At 43.2% G+C, this 22,307-nt stretch overlaps 1 protein-coding gene across 2 annotated transcripts in view; it reads right to left on the bottom strand.

Moving 5' to 3' along the window:
* ARMC2 (armadillo repeat containing 2) overlaps positions 1-22,307 on the bottom strand; it is a 100,453-nt gene that overhangs the window by 11,757 nt on the left and 66,389 nt on the right. For both annotated transcript variants that reach the window (XM_069488294.1, XM_069488295.1), the window contains 2 exons: positions 21,165-21,264; positions 6,458-6,776 (listed from right to left, as the gene is read on the bottom strand). In XM_069488294.1, coding sequence (XP_069344395.1) covers positions 6,458-6,776; positions 21,165-21,264 — 419 coding nt within the window. The remainder of the gene's footprint in view (positions 1-6,457; positions 6,777-21,164; positions 21,265-22,307) is intronic.

Raw genomic sequence — 22,307 nt, 5'->3', positions numbered from 1 at the left:
GGTGTTCCCACACCTAGAACAGCGTCAGGCACAGAGTGGGTGCTCAATAACTAGGTGCTGAATGCAAGAATGGATGAACAAATGAGTGAATGGACCCTTTTGCTTAGCACATCAGACCCTTAGTGACTCTGTCCCTGCCTCCCACCCAGTCTCCAGACTCGTCCCCTGATGCTCTGGCCGCAGTGCGGAGAAGCACAGATGCAGGCATGCAGCCGGGAATATTCCAGAAGCAGCGATAGAGCTTACATGTGGATGATGGTGGAGACGGAGTGGAGTGGACTGTCCTGGATGGAGGCTGCCTGAGGTGTGAGGGAGAGGAGCCACCCGGATGAGCCCTGGGTTTCTGGCTCACATAATGGGTAGATGTTGACCACGTTCCCTGAATTAAGGAAGAGGGAAAGTTGGCAGGGAGGTCGTGAGTTCAGCTTTAGATCTGAGGTGTTTATGAAGCACCCACAGAAGAGGCAGGCTAGACGGTTGGATATAAGGGTTTGAGGATCAGAGGAAGAGTCACGAGCCTGGTGATACTGAACTAGTCACAGCAACTTGAATGGCCTCTGCCACTCACCTCACACCCTGCACATGTCTACCCGGTGCCAGATTGCAACTGCCACCTCCACCTGGCCAGCGCCTGCTCTGGATGCCTGGTAGGGGGCCCCGGCACCTGCGCACACCTTTGCCCATGACGTGCCCACTGCGTTCTATTGGACAGGAAGTGGCTGTTACCTCTTGTATGAAACCAAAGATTCTCAGGGAACAAATATGGGGGCTTTAGCTAAGTGAAACGATGGTACCAGCTCTTAAATTCTCTGACTTAATTATCGTATCTTTTGGCCTTCTTTTCCTTTTCATTAAAGAGAATAGCCTTTTGTGACTTACTACATTCAAAGGAAAACTCAGTCATTTGTTCGGCTACAGACATACACCGGCCCTTCAGCCAGTGGGCCGTGTGCCCACAGCAGACAGCACAGGGCACAGTGCGTGGTCGATGCCCCGTGACTGCTTGGAGAGAGTAAGAATCAATGAGGCCCTGACTGCCTGTTTTTTAGTGTAAGCACACAGGAAGGGAATAGGAACTGAATTGTCTTGGACTTTGGTATGGATTCAACAGCAGGCGATATCCTAGTGGCCTCGGTTTGCTAGGGAATCTCTGAAAGAATACCAATTATTTTTGAGGGATACAAAATAAAAGAAGGAACACGGGACCTCCAAAGGATCTCCCTTTTCTTTGGCCATGACTCTGGAGCCAAATCCTGGTGCTTCTACTCACTGGCCACGTGACCTTGACCTTTAACCCCCCCTGGACCTCAGGATCCTTGACTGCCAAGTGGGGATGATAATTGCACCTACATTATAGAGTTGTTGTTACAAAGTTTAAATGAGTTAATATTCATTAAGGGCTTAAAAGAGTGCATAGTGGGTGCTAAGTAAATGTTTGTTAAAATAATAGACGGGCCATTGGGAATGAAAGCTCACCAGAAGCCACTCAGGTGAATGTCTAACCCTTGGGCAAGAAGAGGCCCACAGCACTGGTTCCCTCCACCCCAGACTGAGGCAACGTTTGGGGAAATCTGTTTTTTCTCTTGTCTTTGTAAAAAATTCATTAGATTTCCCAGAAAATGCAGAGTAGCCCTGATGTGTCCCCACCTCCTGTAGGACCACACGTTTGGGCAGCAGGAATGCCATCTGGGGCAAGAGGGTAGGTGCTCACAGCTGCTAAGCACCCATCATGAACAGCACCAAGCACTTTACATGCATTTAACCCCCTGAAAGTTAATTACTAATAATGCTTTAAGTGCACTTACAAGCATTTAAACCCACAATAATTAATTCTCAAAAGGTATATCCGTCTCAGTCGCCCAGGGCTGCCATAACAAAATACCATAAACTGGGTAGCTTGAACCAACAGAAATGTATTTTCTCACAGCTGTGGAGGCTGGAAGTCCCAGATCGGCGTGCCATCATGCTCAGGTTCTGGTGAGGGTCTCTTCCTGCTCGTAGATGGCTGACTTCTCCCTGGGTCCTCACATGGCAGAGAGAGAGGGAGAAGTCTGGTGTCTCCTCTTCTAAAGACACTGATCCCGTCATGAGGGCCCCACATCATGACCTCATCTGAGCCTAATCATCTCCCAAAGGCTCCATCTCCAAATGCCATCACATTGAGGGTTAGGATTTCGACAGATGGATTTAGGGGGGTCAGATGAGAACACGGAGGCTTAGAGAAGTTAAATACTTTGCCTGACTTCACAGAGCAGACACCTGGATGCAGGTCTGCCTGACCCTACTGTCCTACTCTTTCCATAGCACCCTGCTCAGGCCCAGGACTCAGCATTACTGAGTTCCCATTAGGGCTGTTTGGGGCAATAAATCTGCCTCCGCAAAGCATGAGAACACCCACTACCGTCCGTAACTGACTCATGGATATAAGAATCTGGAATTTGGAGCTTGCCACTAGGTCAGCAAATCTCTGAGACTAGGGGCTTACTGAGAGGGCTGCTGGTTCTTACCAGAAACATTCTGATTTTCAAAAGACCCTCTGCAATGAGACTGTCTTCTCTAGGCAAGTCCTGGGGTACAGGCAACTCCTCTGTGAAGGACACAGGGATGAGGGAGGTGGAAAAAAATGACCCCAAAGGATGCCTTTCCCGTGTGACTGGGGGACAGTGCCATGCAGCAAGAGCCATCAGGCTGGGAGGAGTGCTCAGCTCTGAGGATACAGGGTGGCAGCTGCTCTGGCCTCAGTGGGCACAAGCAGACCGGTGGGTGGGCCCCTTCAAGGTTCACAGTCACAGCCTGCTGCTGCCGCCCTTGGGTTGCCCTAAGCTGCTTGGCCAGTCAGAGGGGCAGCAGCTTCTCCTGGAATCTGATCACCAGTCCACACTGGTGCAGATAAAGCACATGGGAAATCAACAGAGACCAGTATGAGAGGGCTTGGGAGGGCTCAGAAATTCCCCCAGCAGTTGGGCTGTGTAAGGGGAAGGTGGAGGTGGGTGAACCTCTGTCAAGGGTGACTTTTGCCTTCCTATAAGCTTTTATTTGAAGATAAAATCTTTCAGGAGATGGAACAGAAAAGGGATCACCTGCTTGCACAAGCTGCCTGAGGCATGGTAGGCTAGAGGCCCTGATCAATCACTGGAGAGCAAGGTTTCTTCACTTTTGCTCAACCTCATAGAGCACTGAGCTCTAACTCTGCAGAGACTAAGGCATTTCTCCAAGGGAGGCCCTCGACCACCTGCATCAGGACCAGCCAGGGAGCATTTTAAAATGCAGATCCCGGGCCCCACACCCAACTCGATGAATCACAACCTCTGAGGGTAGGGCCAAGAATCTGTGCTTTTAACAAGCTCCCTGCATGGGTCTTATGTGCAAGGACATTTGAGAACCACCTGATTAGTTTCATTGGTTACCTAAGAGCAAAAAAAGTAAAGCAGGTTATTCCTGAGTTCCAGTGACCCCCCGGGGGTACACTGGGAAGTCTCACCTGGGAATCCCCCCCATGACAAAGGCAGAACACCTGGTGAGGGAGGAATGGAGCAGATGGGCCTGGGGACCCGGGCTAGCCCGGGCTTGACCCCCTTATCTCGGGTCAAATCTGCTTCCTCTTTCTCCTGCCCCAAAGCATCACCTTCTTTAGAGTCAAAAGCAAGTTATTCATTCTACCTCAGTTGATAGGTAGAAATGTAATTTCTAAGCTGATAAAATATATATGTATATATATAAAACCAGGAATTTTCCCACTTTATATGTGAATACTAACAATAGTGGGAAAACGAATCGTGCATAAACTCCTTCACTTGGCTGTTCACAATCATGTGTCCCCAACCCAGGTGTCTGAGGTCTGGTCCTCAGGCCCTTCCCGGGGGCTGCAGTCAGTAAAGGGACGAAGCCTGCACTAGATGAGAGCTCACCCAGTGGCCTTCAGGCTTCTCTACTTCCTCAGGAGCCAGAGAGGCTCGTGGTGGTTCCCTGAAGCACTGGGTCTCAACATTTGAGGGGCGGAAGACTCACCTGGGGTAGGGGAATGGTTAAAAGGCAGATTTCAAGACTTTAATGGCATTTTACAGGGTCAGTTTCTGGGTATTTGCATGAGTCTCACAGCTGATGTGAAGCAGTCATAACCTGGCCCCCCAGAAGAGCTGGTCCTCCAGAAGGGGGTGGAGCCTCAGCAGACTAGGAAGTGTTACAATTCAAATGCTGAAATGTTTGAGGTGGTTACAGAAACTGATTTTCCTTCTTTCCTTCCTTTCTTTTTTAGAGACAGGGTCTTGCTTTGTTGCCCAGGCATGAGGGCAGTGGCATGATCATAGCTCACTGCAACCTCAAACTCCTGGGCTCAAGGGATCCTCCTGCCTCAGCCTCCTGAGTAGCTGGGACTACAGGAGGGAGCCACCATGCCCAGCTAATTTTTCTATTTTTTGTAGAGACGGGTCTCACTATGTTGCTCAGGCTGGTCTTGAACTCCTGAGCTCAAGTGATCCTCCCACCGTGGCCTCCCAAAGTGCTAGGATTACGGGCGTGAGCCACTGAGTCCAGCCAGAAACTGAATTTCTGTAATTGCCGGATGCATGTTCTCCCATGTGGTTTAATGTGCAGTCAGCAGCTTGGAAAGGAGTTCAAGACTAAATGAATAGATTTTTGAGTTATGATATGGATGGAAGTGGTAAGTCATTGGGGCAGATCTTGGTCAGAATTTAAGAATCCTTTTTTGAGACAGGCAACAACAAGTGATGAATAGAGCAGAGGCACACAGGTTTGGGACTCCACGACTGCCACTTACTAACTTACTAGGGACCTAGGAAAGTTACTATATCTCACTGAGCCTGTTTCCCTATCTGTAAAATGCTGAAAATAAAAACTTACCCTCACATTGTTGTGAGGTGATAAATACAGAAACACCCCTTTAAACTGTAAAGCTCCATGATGAAGTAGGGCATTGTCACTTACACACCCGCGGCTGGGCTCGGCTGCTCTGCCCCCTCAGCCCTCAGGCCCGTGTGCACCTTGCTTCTGGCACTTCTCATAGCTGGGGGGTCTTGTCTGTGCACCTGACATCCCTCCACATTGAAACAGATACCTGCCTATATTTCTAGAACCTTGTTATAGACTGAATGTCTGTGTCTCCCCAAAATTCATGTTAAAGCCCTACCCCCGAGAGAGCCCTTTCCAGATACTGACCCTGCTGGCAACTTGACCTTGGACTTCTGGTCTCCAGAACTGTAAGAAAATAAATTTCTGTTGTTTAAGCCACGAAATTTATGGCATTTTGTTATGGCAGTCTGAGCAGACGAAAACAAACTTGCAACACAGCATACGGCTGATTATGCTGGAAGGACTCGATTAATGGTTCTTAAATTGACTAAGAGGGGTGGGGTGGGGGACTTCACAGATTATTCCAAAACATCATTTTTGTCAGGCATTAAACTTCCTTTCACAACAACAAAATCTTCGCAAGTCTGCTTAGTAGTGGCTAAACTGATTGCCCTGGATTGCAGTTAATTCCCTACACACCAGCAGGCAGAGGTGCCCATGAGAAATGACAGGGCTGAAAAGTAGAAAAGGGTGCTATGGACAGAATGCTGCCCCCCAAAATCCCTGTGTTGAAACCCTACTCCCAATATGATTATATTTGAAGGTACGGCTTCTAAGAGGCACAGAGTTAAATGAGCTCACAAGGATGGGGTTCTAATCCTACAGGACTAATGATCTTATAAGAAGAGGAAGAGAGAGAGAGAGAGAGCGAGAGACTGTCCACCCCCACCCACCCCCAAGTGCTTGCACCAAGGAAAGGCCACGTGAGCACACAGGGAGCAGGTGGCTGTCTGCAAGCCAGGACGAAGACCCTCACCAGGAACTGAACTGGCTGGCACCTTGATCTTCAGCTTCCCAGTCTCTAGAAGTGTTACAAATGAACCTCTGTTGTTTAAGTTACCCAGCCTGGCTATTCTGTTATGGCAGCCCAAGCGGACTAATACAAGGGGAAAGATAAGGACCAAATGACCGGGGTCTGTAATTACAGATAATATGAGAACCTGAAGGAAAAAAAAAGAAATTAACTCTAATTATGTGGATTGCCCCAGGAAAAATCTGGGATCTTAAACTCTTTGCTTAAACTGTGGTTAGTTTAGCCAACTTTTGTTCATTTGATCAGTGTAATTTTTTTAAATTGCAATATAATTCACAAACCATAACATTTGCCCTTTTAAAGTATCCAATTCAGTGGGTTTTAGTAATAATCTATATTACTATGTTTTCTTTTTCTTTCTCTCTCTCTCTCTCTCTTTTTAATCTGGATTACTTTTCAGGCGGTTCTGAACAGAAGAGGAATTTTTCCTTCACACAGCTAGGAAAACTCTTCCAAGTGAGCCACTTGTACTAATGAAATCCTCACCACACCCCAACCACAGAACCGTCTTGGAGCTGCGGAAGCCCGGGCCGCAGCCAGCGGGCCGGTTCTCACCCAGCGTGGTCAGGAGCAGGCCCACTGCTGGCCGGCTGGCAGCCAAGGCCTGGCCGACGCCCGGGTGAATGGCCATGTTGGCCAGCAGGCGGGTCAGCTTGATGAGCAGGTCCTCTGCCTCCGAGGGGGGCCTGTGCGCCTGGGGCAGCTCCGCTCCTTGGCAGGCTTGCTTCCGGGAATGCAGATCGACTTGGTGGAACGTGTGGAACAACGACAGCAGAGTTTGGATGCTCCCTTTCTCTTTGGAAAATTGTTCCCGAGCCTGGTTATTTTTCGCTGTCAGGTTGCCAAGAATAAAAACAATACGAATGACTAAATCCTGCAATAAATGAAAGACAAAGAGTTACAAGTGCAAAGGGGCTGGAACAAGTTGTTGGAAAGAGTACAGCGTTCAATTTATTTGCAGTTTAATTAATGGTAAAATGAAACACGTCTGGCTTCTCGGTCGTACAGTATTTGATTCCCAAGATTGGTGCAAATTGACAGAGATTAAAAGCACTTGGCGGCAATGAAAGCATAGAGACTGATTGATGCCATCAGTGAGGTCTATTAATTTCAGATCCCTCATCTGAAATTCTGGCTGGCTTTTCTTCTTTTTCCCTTCGGAGAACAATTAGTCAAGTGGGATAGTATTACCAAAAATATGTCATGTAAACCTAAGTTTTGACAACAACAGGTTTCTTGAGTGTCCAAATCTTTTCCTAAACATTCATCTCCTGCTGAAGCATTCACTGTATTCCTGAAAATCAGGCTTTTTCCAAATAGTGGATTGTGTTACAGAAGGTTTCATAATTTCGGCACTATTGACATTTTAGGCCAGATAATTCTTTGTCGTGGGGCGCTGTCCTGTGCACTGTAGGGCGTTCAGCAGCATCCCTAGCTCTCCCTACTGATGCCAATAGCACCTCTCCAGAGATGACAACCGAAAATGTCTATCTGGGAGTAAAGTCGCCCCAGTTGAGAACCACTGCGTTACATACAGACACCACTTTAAAGCCGTGCCTGTCAATTCTTGAACACAGTGGTGGTTACATAAGTGACACTTTTTTTTTCTTTTTGAGAAAGAGTCTCTCTCTGTGGCCCCAGGTAGAGTGCAGAGGCATCATCACAGCTCACAGGAACCTCAAACTCCTGGGCTCAAGCAGTCCTTCTGCTTCAGCCTCCCAAGTAGCTGGGATTACAGGGATGAGCCACGACGCCCAGTTAACTTTTCCATTTTTAGTAGAGACGGGGTCTCACTCTAGCTCAGGCTGGTCTCGTACTCCTGAGCTCAAGGGATCCTCCCTCCTCGGCCTCTCAGAGTGCTAGGAGCACAGGTGTGAGCCACCTCGCCCAGGCACTTTCATAATTACTTGCTAAATTGTGTATATGTATTTTATGCACTTCTCTGTATACAGCTATATTTCACAATTTAAAAATTTTTTTTTAAATTCCAAGCTGAGAACTTGTTAAAATTAAAGAAGATACAAAAATCATTATGTTTTTAGTTTGACAGCAATGCATGGACATATAAGTTAAGATTAGCCTTCCCGTGGGTGGTGAAGGAGGTCACCTGGGAGGAGGAGACTTCAAAGGACTACCCACTGAGGGCCTATACCTGGCCTGAGTGCTCATATGTATTGTGCCAGACACTATGCCATTTTACAGACAAGAAACTGGGGCTTGGGGAGGCTCGCCAGGTCAGATGGCTGGTGAGGGGTAGAGTCAGGATTTAAATCCGGAGTCCTTTCCACACCAAACCCTGCTTCCCAAACAGGGTGTCACTGGGTTTATCTCCTGCATTGCCGTGCATTCTAGCAGAACAGTTAAAGAATTATCTCCTTTTAAAATGCAAATGTGTACTCAGAGGGATTACCACAAACCTGCCTTTGTTTATCAGATTAATAGTTAGCAGCAGCTTCAAGAAAGCTGGACGAAGGGCAGAGGGCTGGGCCCACTTTCATCAAAGAGTGCAGGTCCAGGTGGGCTGCCAGGGGCCACCTGTACCAGGTATTGGGTGGTGCAAAGGACAGCAGAGGATCAAGGACGAAGGGCAACTTCTGGATTTGCCCTAGGACCTCTGCCAATACCAACTTGTTCCTGCTTGTTCTTGCCAAAAAAAAGAAAAGGTTTTCCCTGACACTCACTGGCAGAAAAGAGAGGCTGCCACTTACGCAGCTGGGAACCATTTGTCAAACATTAAGAAAGCTTGGAGCCCAACACTATGGCAAAAACTGGAGCCCGTCCAGGAGAGAGTTCATTTTTGGAAGCATTTCAACTCACAGCAGTCAACCAATCATAGCAGCCGTCCAATTAGGAGAACCTGCTCCTGGCTCCACCCGGGGAAATGGAACGTTAGGCCTCCGATAATTGCTTAACACTGGGGGCCTGGGGGCACACACTCATAAACAGGCATGGGATACAGTGCTCTGAAGCGTTTACAATCTATTTGCGAAGACAAGGCTAACATATGTGCGGGGAAAGCAAAGACTAAAATGACTAGGCAAGAAGCTAGACATGGAAGGGGGTTATGAATTCCAGCTCCAGAGCCAGGTGGGCTGGGCTCACGCAGGTCACTGTACTTACCTCTCTGTGCCTCCGTTAACTCATGTGCAAAATGGGAAACTATCGGACTGTGAGATTTCATGAGATATAACAGGCAAAGCACAAATTGTCTGAACTTTTTTTGTCTATTATCAATAAAATGCTGACTAATAAACAGCATTAAACTCTGTGGACAGACCCAATAGTCTTAGAAGGGTTTAAAGAGGATGCTCAGTGAACAGTGGAGGGAACAGCAGGGTTATCACAAAGGGATCTGAGGTCAACCCTGGGAAATGTGCCTCTGTCTGGAGGGAGGAGAGTGGGCTGGCAGGGGAACAGGAGTCCTGAGAGGATCTGGGACAATCTCTTTCTTGGGCCTGGGGTCATCTTCTCATTCTTTGATTATCAGATTGTTCCCTAAAGAAGCTGAATCCTGTGAGGCCTGAAATCTAAAACCAGCACACACAATTTGATTATAATATTCAAATCCCACTTCACATAAAACCAGAGGTTACATGGCAAAGGCCCTTCCCTGGGCTCTGGAAGGAGAGCATTGACTTGGTAGCTTCTCCTCCACCCTGGCCAGACCCAGCAGAAAAGCAGTTTTACAATCAGGACAGGGGCATTTCTAAGAATTAAGTTCCTTAAAGGAAAATTCCATTTTATGTTTTTTAACCTGAGGACTCTGAGCAAAATTTTCATGTAAACTTTGATACATGTTTTCTGATTAAATACACTATACAAGTTCTACTTCTGAAAATCATCATAATAATAGTAGCAGCAGTAGTAGTAGTAATAGCAACTAACGCAATAACACAGTGCTCACAATGTTCCAGGCACTGTTCTAAGCATTTATATTAATATATACAAATTAGCTAATTCACTAAAAATGATAACTTCCACATCTTTAATCTGAACAAAGCTAACCACGATCTCTTTTGCAATCCAAACAGCAACCTCCCTCGTACACTTGGCGGCAGTTACGTTAGCGATGTCTGAACTTCACCATGATCCCCGGATTGCACTCTTCTCCCATTTCCACAGAAGCACATTAAACAAGACAGAAAAGCCGTTACGAGTGATTTTGAATGATTTCTTAAGAAACGTAATAAATAGTTGCACTCTGCTCCCTAAATCATTACCAGGACTAGTCAATTTACCTCCTACCGTGTCACTGCCATCCTCTGAGGATGCTGGCTGGCCATCTTCTTCCTAGGCCTTGCGGCTGCACCTCCACCTACCTGGGCTCGCTTGTCTTGGTCTAACCCGGCGGGCTGCATAGGCCTGCGCCACCTCCACCTGGCAGTGCTGCTTTGCCAGGATTATTTAGACCAGATTCCTGGCTTTAGGTAAAAGCAGATTTCCTTAGTGAGCATTATTCTTCAAAATTCAAATTACCTCTACCCACTGTCACATGTGGTCTAATCTGGGAAGACTAAGTGCTGTTTTGCTTTTTCTAAAACTTCCTTCAGGCCCCTTCTGCTTCTAAAATTCTTTGATTCTAATATTTCTATAGGCCCTAACGTGGCTCAGATTGTTCAGCCTAAAGTGGGGAAGAAGAAACTCGAGGCTGTAGGGCAGGAAGGGTTAACGCTGTCACAATACCTCTTCCCTGCCTGCAGATGGAAAAAGGAGGGGGTGGTTCCTGGCAGCGGCGGTGCCAACTGAAGCATGGCATGCGAGATCAACAAATGGGACGGCAGATTGCGCCGTCTGCAGCACCAAGCTTCCAGCAACTGCTGTGCTCACTGCTTCTGTCCTCCTTCCCAAGGCTGGCTAAGGCATCTTTTCTTTTCTTTCTTCCTTTCTCAGATATATCTTCTGTGGATCTAGGGAGTATGGAATAGGCCAAAATAGAAGCAGTCTCACAGGAGGTTGGCAGAGGTGGTGTTTCCTCTTCCCCATGCCAGGGCTTGTCTTGACTCATCTGGAATGCTGAAGGAGGAGGCTGAGCAAGCGGCCTTGGCAAGGCCCTCACCTCACCACGGGTGGCCCCTGCCCCCAAATCGTGCACTCTGAAACTCCCCCCTGCTGAAGCAAGGTCTGCGCTAGGCAGGATTATGGAGAGAGTATCTGTTGTTCCACAGCCCGATCCATCTCAAGCCCACAAAATATCACTTAATTAAATATCCTATAAAGATTTTTAAAAATAAACCTAGGCCAAAATCACCAGTTTGTAGGGAGCACCAGTCCCACAGCAAAAAATGATTTCACCAATATGCAGTTCTCCTTTGAGGCACAGATTCCCTCCTTTATTCTTAGACAATATCTGAGAATCAGCTATAAATTAACACTCCACTTTCATAACATTTTTATTAAATTTAACACAAAGTTACATATTCATACCACAACTACGTGGTTTTGAAATAGCAAAATGAAGATGAATCAGGACAGAGAATTTTGTTTTTCCAAAGAAGACAGTCTAGTATAACCAGTTCATATTGCCTTTCTAATTTTGCTTAAAACAGAATCAGCCTGGCAACAGCTATGGCCAGCCAGAATTTAGACAAACAGGTACACCTGTTGTAAAACGCCCGCCCCCAACAGAACATCCCAGTCCCAGCCTGTGGGATAGTCTCTTTAGTTCAGCATATGTTGTGCCCTCACGAGCAAGCAAGTCACTCAATCTGAACGGGACCCACAAGCCTGAAAATAAAATTATTTTAACAGAACAAAGCAAGGAGCAGGACACTGCTCAACAGTACGATCTATGTCATTCTCCAACAACAGCAGCAGTAGCTGTTAAATGTCACTTCCTGTGTGAGAGACATTGGCCTAAAGCCAATGAAGGAGATTTAAGCCCTGCTCAGAGACGTGGAGGTGGAGCCCTCAGGGGACTCTCTAGGCCCAAAGTCAAACACTGGTTCAGAGAAGAGCCAGGACTTGAACAATCACTTCTGTACACACCAACGGTTTCCAAAACCCCCTCCAGCGCAACTCCCAGTTCCCAGTGACCCGCACTTCCCCAACCCCCCAGCCCCAGCGGTATTGAGTCCTCTATTCCACACCCCTCACAGCTGGTCACCAAGTCCTCTCGACTCTGTCATCTCAAAGTGCCCCCCAGCTCCCCCGTCCATGCCTGCTCTGGCTAATCTATCTATAGACGGTGGTCAGAGACCCTTCACAGCCTTCTCCTCTGCAGTCCATGTTCACGCCACTTCCTGAGGCTCTTACCTCATCCCTTTGCTCAAAAAACATCCACTGTCTATTAAATAAATGTCAGAGCCGGCACCCAGTGCACCATCTGGCCCTGTGCGACCACTGTGGCATTACCTCACACAGCTCCCCACCCACGGCCAGTGAGCACGCTCCTCCCGGCTCCCACACCCTTCCTACCGGACCTTAAAATAACTGACGTGCATAATGTTGACCATGGGGAAGGAACGAGATCAAGAATAAACTATGTTCCGAAGCCTCCACTTAGGAGAGAACTACTTCTACTAAGTAAAGGAAAACATTTTAGAAAGATTTTCGAGAATGGGATGAAACTGAAGGGGGTGTAAATGGGTTTAGTATCTGAACCCTCCCTTAACCAGAAAATTAATCAAGATGCCCTGTCTAAAATTTGATTACAAACTTCTCATGCCTGAGACCTGAACCAGGATTTGCAATTTGCATTGTTTATCCAACTTTCTACCCTTGTACCAAGCCCAAACATTACTGAGTTTACAGGTGGCTTAAAGAACAGACACCTTTGAGCAAACTGGAAGACAGACCGTGTGCTACTGCAAACATGCTAACAATAGGATGCTGAAAGTGGGTCAGCAATTTGCATTAGTGTTTAACTTTACAGAATGGAAGAATCTGAAATGTTGGAGACCCAAAACCAAGAATCTAAGTCGAAAATCATTTTAAAACCAGAAGAGATCATACTTGATTCCTCCATCCACCTATCCATTCTACCAGCAATCATTTATTGAGCACTCACTAGATGCCTCTGAATGCAGCTGTAACTCAAAAGAACTAGAATTTCACTGTGTTCAGTTCTTTTTTAAGCTAGCAGACATCGGGCGTTTGGGTTCCGTGCTGAGTGGAGGAAGAGCCAGTTTCACAAGGGCAAAGCGGCAGGAACTGGAAAGAATGAACAAGCTAAGCGTTTATTGTGTAGCCCGCTCGCCCGGTCAGGCGTGCAGACCAAGGCCAAAGTTGAAAAAAGGAGCGTACTTAGCCCAAGGCTCCCAGCACCTACTGGGAAGGTGCCTACAGAGGGGCTGGGAAGACAGCCACAGGGCACACCCCTACAAGGGAGAAGACTGAGGGAGAGACGGAGCCAAGGCGAACCAATCCTCGATGGCCCCAAAGAGGATGGAGGAGAAGAGAGGTCATGTTCTCTCTGGACTGCTGAATGGCTGTGGTTGCATTGGAGATGAACAGCTAGAAAAACGGTAGATATTTTTGCTTTCAGCCCACACTGTCCAGACATTCCTGGTCTCATTTCTGACACCACGACGACTAAGCATTCCAAATCAGCGTCATTGTGTATACAAGGCTGAAGATGGTGTATGCTAAAAGGAAGTCTGAACGGAATGAGAGAGGCGTGACCTTAACAACAGCACCACCAAGGTGATTCCCAGTGTCTGTAAAGCCTCTAATGATGGTCCTGCAGCTGGAAATTGTTTTAAAAAACCAAGAGATGAACCACATCTACAAGTGGAGAGGATTAAATAGAAGTGAGTCAATGGACACATGGGGAAATGTAGATAAAGTTTGTTCTTTTTGGATTGTGACCTTTGCAAAATATTGCCAGTCTTTGAAAAGTCTTATTTGAGACATTTTACCAGATCCCTTGCCCAGTAGATATTTACAGCAGAAGTGGGGAAAATCCCTTCATGTTCTTCCAAAAAACAAACGCAAGCATATTTTGCTGAGATGCTAAATGTGGCAACACTGACGTCAGAGGCGCCTCCTAAGGCGGACTCTGCTTCCCAAGGCTGATAGCAAACCCGCTCTTTCTTTCGTTATTAAGCCCATCTGTTTGCACATTTGATTTGTACCAAATGCAGTTTACACCATAAAGCAGACAATATGTGCATCTTTCTTAAATGAGATTTGTCATTTAATTGAATTTTGGTCAGTGTTTTTAATAGATACTTTACCTAACTCTAAAGTTTAGCTTTCAGATTGCATCAGGCCGACTGAAATGCTGTTTCTGTCTCAGTTTTTGTGTGTGTGGGAACTGGAGTTACTAGTTGCATCATGGATCTTAGACAAATTAACCACACAGATACGAGCCAAAGACATTTCCCTGGTTCTCCCGGCAGAAGTCTTTTATGAGAGCTGGAAGGAGCTGCTTCCTTTCCGTGGAGACTGTCGAGGACCCAGAAGCCCCGGCTATACCGTCATAGACAGACCTTGGCCCGCCTCACCGAGGGCTGGGAGCAGAGAGAGATGGTGTAAACCAGACCGTGTTCTAGTTTAAACAAACTAATCACTCTCAATTTATCTGTTGCAAACTGGCAAAGTTTAGACATGGGTCTATATTACGAACTGTCTCAAAACAGGACATCTGCAGGAATATTTGCTGATTATTTTAACAGTAAAATTTGGTGTTTGTTTCACTAACAAACAAGTCAACAACTCATGCTTGTCTGGCTACGGTGAACGTGCCTCCCTTCAGCCGGCCCTTCTGAGGACCCTGAGCAGAAGGCCCTGTGCGCACCGCCCCCTCCCCGTGGCCCACTCTGGCCAGGCCTGCAGCCTCATCCGTGCAAACTAGGTTTCATCCCAGGAAGACTTGTTTTGACGCAAGTTTGGCAGAGGAAATTCATGGAAGAGGCTAACATACCATCCAGTTTTCTCCAGCTAAGACTCTCTCCCCCAGCTGCCAGTGCAAAAGGCAAAAGGTGGGTGGTTATTACCACTTATTGGGAAACCTACATCAACACCTGGTGGGTCTTGCCAATTTGGTTCCTTCTTTGTCAGAGAGATTCACTGTCAGCCACGTTCCTGTAGAGAAAGACTGACCCTGATTTCATTAATCACTTTAAAATCTCTTGAGGTTTTGTGGGAACCTGTCCCTGCTGTCAATATTAGAGAAAAGTATTTTAAGGAACCACCTTAATATCTTACACTATAGGCTCCTGAAACCTGCTGCTCACTTGAAACAAATCAAGAAAAAATTAGAAATCTCACCACTTTAAAACCCATTATCTGTCTTTATAATATTGCTTTTTAAAAATATATATATATCCATGTTCCTTATAAATATTCAATAATTTCTACACATTCTACAGATGTGTAGAAAATAAAAGTGAAAACCTCTCCCTTAACCCCTCATTATTGATGGACTTGATACAGACAGATTAAAATATATTTAGAAAGACCCATTCTTAAGTGCTAAAATCAGCCTTTACCTTGACAAGAGATAAAGAATGTAAAAACAACGGAAAATTTTTTCTTTTGATATTTTCTCATGGTAAATAAAAATGTCTGGTTTTTTTTCCTTTAATGGAAAACAACAGCAGATGGGGAAGGAAATTTTCTACTTCTCCGGACAGCAATCAGCCCTGGTTCAAAACAGGATTCCCCCTTGGGGAACTGCAGCAGCTCCTGGCAACTTCCTGTGAAACTCCCCACCCACCTGCTAAGATCACTTAGACAGGGGCGTGTAGGTGACATTTCATTTATCACTATAAAGAGTTTTTTATTTATTCTTTTTCTGTTTTCATGTTTTTTGAAAACAGAGCCATAAACATGATTTAATTTAAAAATGAATCTTAAATAAAATGAAACTTTTGCTGATTCTAAATGTAGTCAGGCGTTTAAGACAGAGGCACTATTAACCTCTCAGAATAAAGATACTATATACTCTTTCTGATTGTTTAATTACTTGGTGATAGCTACATATATTAAGACAGGGGTCCCCAACCTTTTTGGTACCAGGGACTGGTTTCATGGAAGATAATTTTTCCACAGACCAGACAGGGGATGGTTTGGGGATGATTCAAGCACATTACATTTATTGTGCAAACGTCTCTGCTAATGATAATCTGTATTTGCAGATGCTCCCCAGCACTGGCATCACAGCCTCAGCTCCACCTCAGATCATCAGGCATTAGAGTCTCATAAGGAGCTGCAACCTAGATCCCTCGCATGCGCAGTTTACAGTATGGTGCATGCTCCTATGAGAATCTAATGCCACCATTGATCTGACAGGAGGTAGAGTTTATCCCGTGATGCGAGAGATGGGGAGCGGCTGTAAATACAGGTGAAGCTTCCACTGGCTCGCCCACCACTCACCTCTTGCTTGCGTCCTGGTTCCTAACAGGCCACAGCCCCGTAGTACCAGTCCATGGCCCCAGGGGTGGGGACCACAATATTAAGAGACTACAAAGCTTCCAAAGTATATTTCTCCAACAATAACTATAGGAAGCAATAATTCAATTTAAGTAAGTTGCTGGAGGGCTGATTTACATTTCCAAGATCAGTTCCAAGCCTCAACCTCAAAGTAAATCTCAAGTGTAGCAAAGTTTTTAAACACCGCAGATCAATACACTCACATCAGGACATTAAGGAAAGAGGGAAAACAAACTGTCATATTCATCTAGCCACCTTGGCCAAGGGAAACATGAACCTAAGATGCTGTGCTGGTTTGAAGTAATTTAAAAATCCATCATTTCTGTTTTGCTGTTGTTTATGGCAGCCCACCAATGTGAAAATTGTGGAAAAGAATTCTTGTTATTTCCTTCTCCAAACTAGGAAGAGGAAAGTAAATATTTAAGGAAGAAGTACTTCAGTATTAGAAAAAATATTTTATAACACTTTACAGGTTCCAAAGCATTTCACACACTCCAAATTCTTTCTTTGAGCACTTCTCAGGAGATTACTGTGCCAAGCATCATTTCAGATTTATCAAGACAAAGTCTGTGTCCTTTATGAACTTTTAGTAGTGGGAGAGGCAGCCACATAAATGACAATCACTTGGAGAAACCCTCCCAAAAAAAAATTTACAAAGATTTATGGAGATTTTTGGTTAATAATTTTAGGAAGTAGTTGGGACACATAACTACTTCCTTGTAGCCAGAACTCCTTCCTCACTCTTCTAAAATATTTTGGTCTTGAGGAAAATATAAATTATGTATTCTTATTACTAGAAAAAAATCAAAGTGATGGCTCAAAACTATAACATTTCAATCTTTATTATAAGTAAAAGACAGTATCTAGTCGAAGCATAATTTTTAAAAAGCCAGAAACATGACTCATACAAATATAAAATTAACACATCTAAAAATTATTTACCTCATTAATGAGGGAGCCAAGACCATGGTAAAGTTGGTCCCAAGAATTCCCGATTGAAGAACTGGGAATTTACAAACACTTAGAAGAATATTAGGATAAAATTTCTAGGTTAGATATACACCTGACTAATAGCCTGCAAGGGAATTAAACCATAATGTTTGAGGTGATCCTGCCTACCAGACAGAAATCTAAAAAAATTAATGTGTGACTTCATAGTGTCTGGGTTCTAATCAAATAGCAAGTTCAAACACTGATACATTGGCCTGGCGAATTAAGCCCTGACCGGGCCGTTCCACAAGCCCCGTGTGACTGTGAGGACACGCCTCCTCTTATTCCACATCTCATTTCTAAGGTTTGGGTAGTTTTCCTTAATCCTAGTGAAGTGGTTAAGATCATAAGCATACTGCTTGGGTTCTTAGCTGGGAGCATACTAGCTATGTTAAAGTCTTTAAAATGATACTCTGAGCGGGAGAAGTTGGTCTTGGGAGGCTTCAGAGAGAAGGGGGCATGAGAGCCACATCTTGAAATGTGAATTGGCTTGGAAGAGAAGTGACAGAGAAATTTCATCAAAGAGTCTCTTAGGCTCTTCTCACTAACAGCCTGTTCACATTCAATTTTAGACTTTGTAGGTTTTACTTTTTTTTTTTTTTTTTTTTTAGCAACAAGGTCTTGCTATGTTGCTCAGGATGGACTTGAACTTCTGGGCTCAAGCTATCCCAAGTAGCTGGGACGACAGGCACTGAACCACCACACCCAGCTTAGCTGTTACTTTTAATAAGCTTGGTTATGAGGTTTCCCTGCTAATTGCAAGCAAATAATTGCAAAAGGGCAGGTAGACCACGAAACGCAGAGGTAGCAACCAATAGAAAGGGAAGAGAGAAAAAATCTACAGAAGATACAGACATTTAAAGAACCTCATCGATAGACTCAGGCTCCCAGTGTGGGACAAATAGCCTCTAGAGCAATAACTAATGCTTATAATAATGACCTTTGGCATCAAGAAGAGGTTAAATTACTTTTAATATACTCTAAGAAGGAAAGGAAATATGTAGTATATATTTGAATAGGATTTTCACCACAATGATTAAAATAAGGTTAGTGATTAAGCAGATAAATTATGCATTTCATTGATGGTTCTCAATCAACATGTTACTGTACATAGTTTACAAAGTGCTCTTTATTCTTTAGAAATTAAAATAATTTTAATAAGAACACAAAATTATTAAGTCAATAGAGAAAAATGTGGTTTTTCAATACCAGCTTTGCTTTACAGGTAACCATAGGTCTAAAGTGAAAAGTATTTTAGTGAGAACGGTGGTAAAATTTTATGCCAATTAAACTTTAGGACAATTAGTCACTCGAACCAGAAAAAGCATACCCTTAGCCCACGCTGACATCTCAAGTCTCTCATATTGGCAAGACACCAGGATTTTTTTTCTGTTTATTCAACATAGCCATCATCTCAGCTACAATCAGAGAAACAAAACAGCATCTACTAGGAATGCCATAAAATAATAGGGCTATTTGTCAGCACTCAATTGATGGATTTTCTTCCTTTTAGGTTATGACATGATTTGAAATCAAACTGTTAAACAGAAGTGTTTTCTTTCAACAACATTTGAAAATTCCAGTGCAAGACAAAGAAGTCTTCTCCAATTAAAGACATCTAAGTCATCCAAGATCAAAACACCAAAACAAAAAGAATAATGATGGTAAGATAAAATTAAAATTAAAATCCCTAAATTACAAAATAAAATACATACATAAATCTCTTTAAATATAACATCTAAAAGAATTCTTTTAAAGCTATAATAAACTATCTTTTCTATTTTTTAATTTTTTTTACTGGCTGGGTGCAGTGGCTCATGCCTATAATACCAGTGCTTTGGGAGGCCAAGGTAGGAGGATTGCTTGAGGCCAAGAGTTTGAGACCAGCCTGGGCAGCATGGCAAGATCCCATCTCTACAAAAAATAAGAAAAATCAGTCAGGCATGGTGGCACATGCCTGTAGTTCTAGCTATTTGGGAGGCTGAGGTGGGAAGATTTGTTGAGCCCAGGAGCTCGAGGCTGCAAGTGAGCTAGGATCACACTACTGCACTCCAGCCTGGGCAATAGAGTGAGACCCAGTGTCTAAGTAAATAAATCATTTTTTCTCTTTTTACTTAAAAAATAAAATCAGGAATAGGAGTGGCTAAGCTTTTCATCAGGCTAATTCATTTGTCCAAAGATTTCAGTTCTGATACTATATTGTACCAAAATCTAAATTAAGAAATATTTAATGGACACTTAAATGAACAGTACATTGTGAATACTTTAAGGTAGATTAATCAAATTCATTCTTTATCTGACGTGACAAATTCTTTCATGACAAAAATCTTTCAGTCAAAGTATGTAATTCACAGAAAATGAAAAATACATAGGCGAAGGCATTTGTAATCCAAATACTCAGAATCAAAAATTCAACTGCATATTGTAAATTAGTTTTTAAAAAATTAAATAAATAAAACTTTATTAACCCTTTAAGCAAGATTTTATCATCTTTATAATTTAGTAATGATATAATATGAGCACAGAAATTTCTGTCATTTATATAACTAAAAATAGACTAATAACATTCTGATAAATAGCTAAAATAGTGTAAAATCTGACAAATTTAATCATTCTCAGCAGAAGTACTTGGCTGGATAAAAATAAGTTCAGGCCAAGAGTGGTATGTCATGCCTATAATCCTAGAACTCTGGGAGGCCGAGGCAGGAGGATCGCTTGAGGCCAGGAGTTTGAGACCAGCCTGAGCAAGAGCGAAACCCCGTCTCTACAAAAAATAGAAAAATTAGCCAGATGTGGTGGTGCATGCCTGTAGTCCCAGCTGCTTGGGAGGCTGAGGCAGGGCATCCCTTGAGCCCAGGAATTTGAGGTTGCTGTGAGCTATAGTGACACCACTGCACTCAAGCTCGGGCTACTGAACGAGACCCTTTCTCACAAAAAAAGAAAAAAGTTCAATGCTAGCTAATGGAAACATGGTTTATGTTTTAAAGTGGTCTTAATATGGTTAATATAAATAAACACAAAGCTTTAGATTACAATATTATTAGTATACACATAAACAATTATTTGGTCGTATACTGGTGAAATGTACTATGTGATTTTGAAAATTTCCCATATTTTAAATGAATATATATTGTATTCATGTATAAAATGTCTCATTGAGTTGATGTCACTTTAATCATTTATAAAAGTGAATAAAAGTAGGCTGTACTTAATGAAAATTTAAAAACATAATAAAAATTAATGTTTGTACTAAATATTGTGATTGTATTAAGGGGAAGTCATTTGTGAGTTCTTCCTTTTTTTAAACAACTATATATATTTTTGCCCCAATCCATCAAAACTAAATTATTTCATTTAAATACTTTACCTAGAAATTTCATCTTCTAAACACAATAACAGGGTCAAAGAATTAGAGAATTTAAGGGCTAGAAGAATCTTCAGGAAACATCCAGTGTAGGGGGGAATCCCAAACTTTAGTTTGTATCAGAAGTCCCTGTGGTTCTTGTTAAAATGCAGATGGCCAGGTCCCCACCCCACCTATCTGACTCAGTAGGCCTGGGCTGGAGCCTAGAAACAGCCAGTGCACCCCCACCCCCACCCCAAGGTGAGTCTCATGTAGTGGTCTATGGATCACTGGGAGGAACAACACTACCACCTTCCTCCCTAAATCAGGAAACTTCCCAGAACATTGACATCCCATTGAGGCAGTTTCTGCCTCAAACTACTGTTTTCTCAATCCGTATAGGTTAACTCACTACATCCTGGGGCAGCTTTATACATCTAATGGAAGCTTCTAATAGAAACCTATACATTCAAAATATAAAGTCATTCAGCATGGGCTTACACAAATATAACAATGCAAAGACTCATTGAAGAATTACGTGAATGAAGAACTGACCTGCTGCTTCTGGTATTTGTTTATCAGATTCAGAAACAAGGCATAACATCTGGAATAGTTGGCCAAGGCCGCACAGCAGTCACGGTAAGAAGTAAGTTTGCTGCAGGAATGCCAAATGGGAAAATAAAAGTAAACTTTGTTTTTCTATAAAATTCAAGTACAAATAGTATTAATATCAATTTAAATGCAGACCTTCAAAGCATTGCCCAGTTCAAGAAAAGCAGTCTAAAAATACTCTCCAGACCAGTTCAGAGAAGCTGTCAAGAGGCTTGCTGTTTGCTCTAGACCCTGGAAAGATGGAGCAGGGAAGCTAAAAAAGGTCCTTTGAAAAATAGAAACCTGTAATACATGTGAGTGGTGTGAATTCATACTAATACATGGTTCAGAAAACACAAACTAAGTAATTTGCATGAAATCTTATTGGATATCAGTGAATCCCCTGGGATCTCATCAGAAGCAAATTTAAAACTGCTCTAATATTCTAGGCTGGAGTGCTACGTTACTATCAAGAAAAACAGATCTTAAGGCAAAAAGCCTTAAAAATAGCTTCAAAATTTCTAAAGCAAGCAAGCAAACAAACAAAATCCACAAGGCAATATTGATGCACCCACATCAAATTCGGGAAATGTTCATAAATTGATGAGTCAATAGGTAAAATATCATTAATAATTTTAAAACTTGACCATATACCAGGCTATAAATAAATCTCAGTAAATTTTCATAGAACTTGTATCTCATTGACCACATTCTCTGGTCAAAGTGCAATTAAATTAGAAAACAATTTCAAAACTACATTTTTTAAAAAACCACATTTTTGGAAATTTAAGAATATATAATTTATGGGTCAAAAAAACATGAAAATAAAAAATACTTGGATATGAATAATAAAAAGCACTAAAAATCAAAATTTGAAATATGCAGGTAAAGCAGTATTTAGAGGAAAATTTATAGTCTTAAGGAGGCTGAAAAGAGTTGAGTTTCTAACTAAAATAGAAGAAAAATATATCCACAGAGAGTAGAAGGGATTAGTAAGGATAAGAGCAGAAGGAATAAGATAGGAAACATATAATAAAATGGATAAATGAATCTATTGATTCTTTTCAAAAACTAATAAAATTGGCAAAATTTGTCAAGGCTGATCAA

This window comes from Eulemur rufifrons, chromosome 15 (assembly GCF_041146395.1).
Source record: "Eulemur rufifrons isolate Redbay chromosome 15, OSU_ERuf_1, whole genome shotgun sequence".
In the NCBI taxonomy this organism is placed as follows: domain Eukaryota; kingdom Metazoa; phylum Chordata; class Mammalia; order Primates; family Lemuridae; genus Eulemur; species Eulemur rufifrons.
The sequence above is the reverse complement of the archived record's forward strand: the minus strand, read 5'-3'. Positions and strand labels throughout refer to the sequence as shown.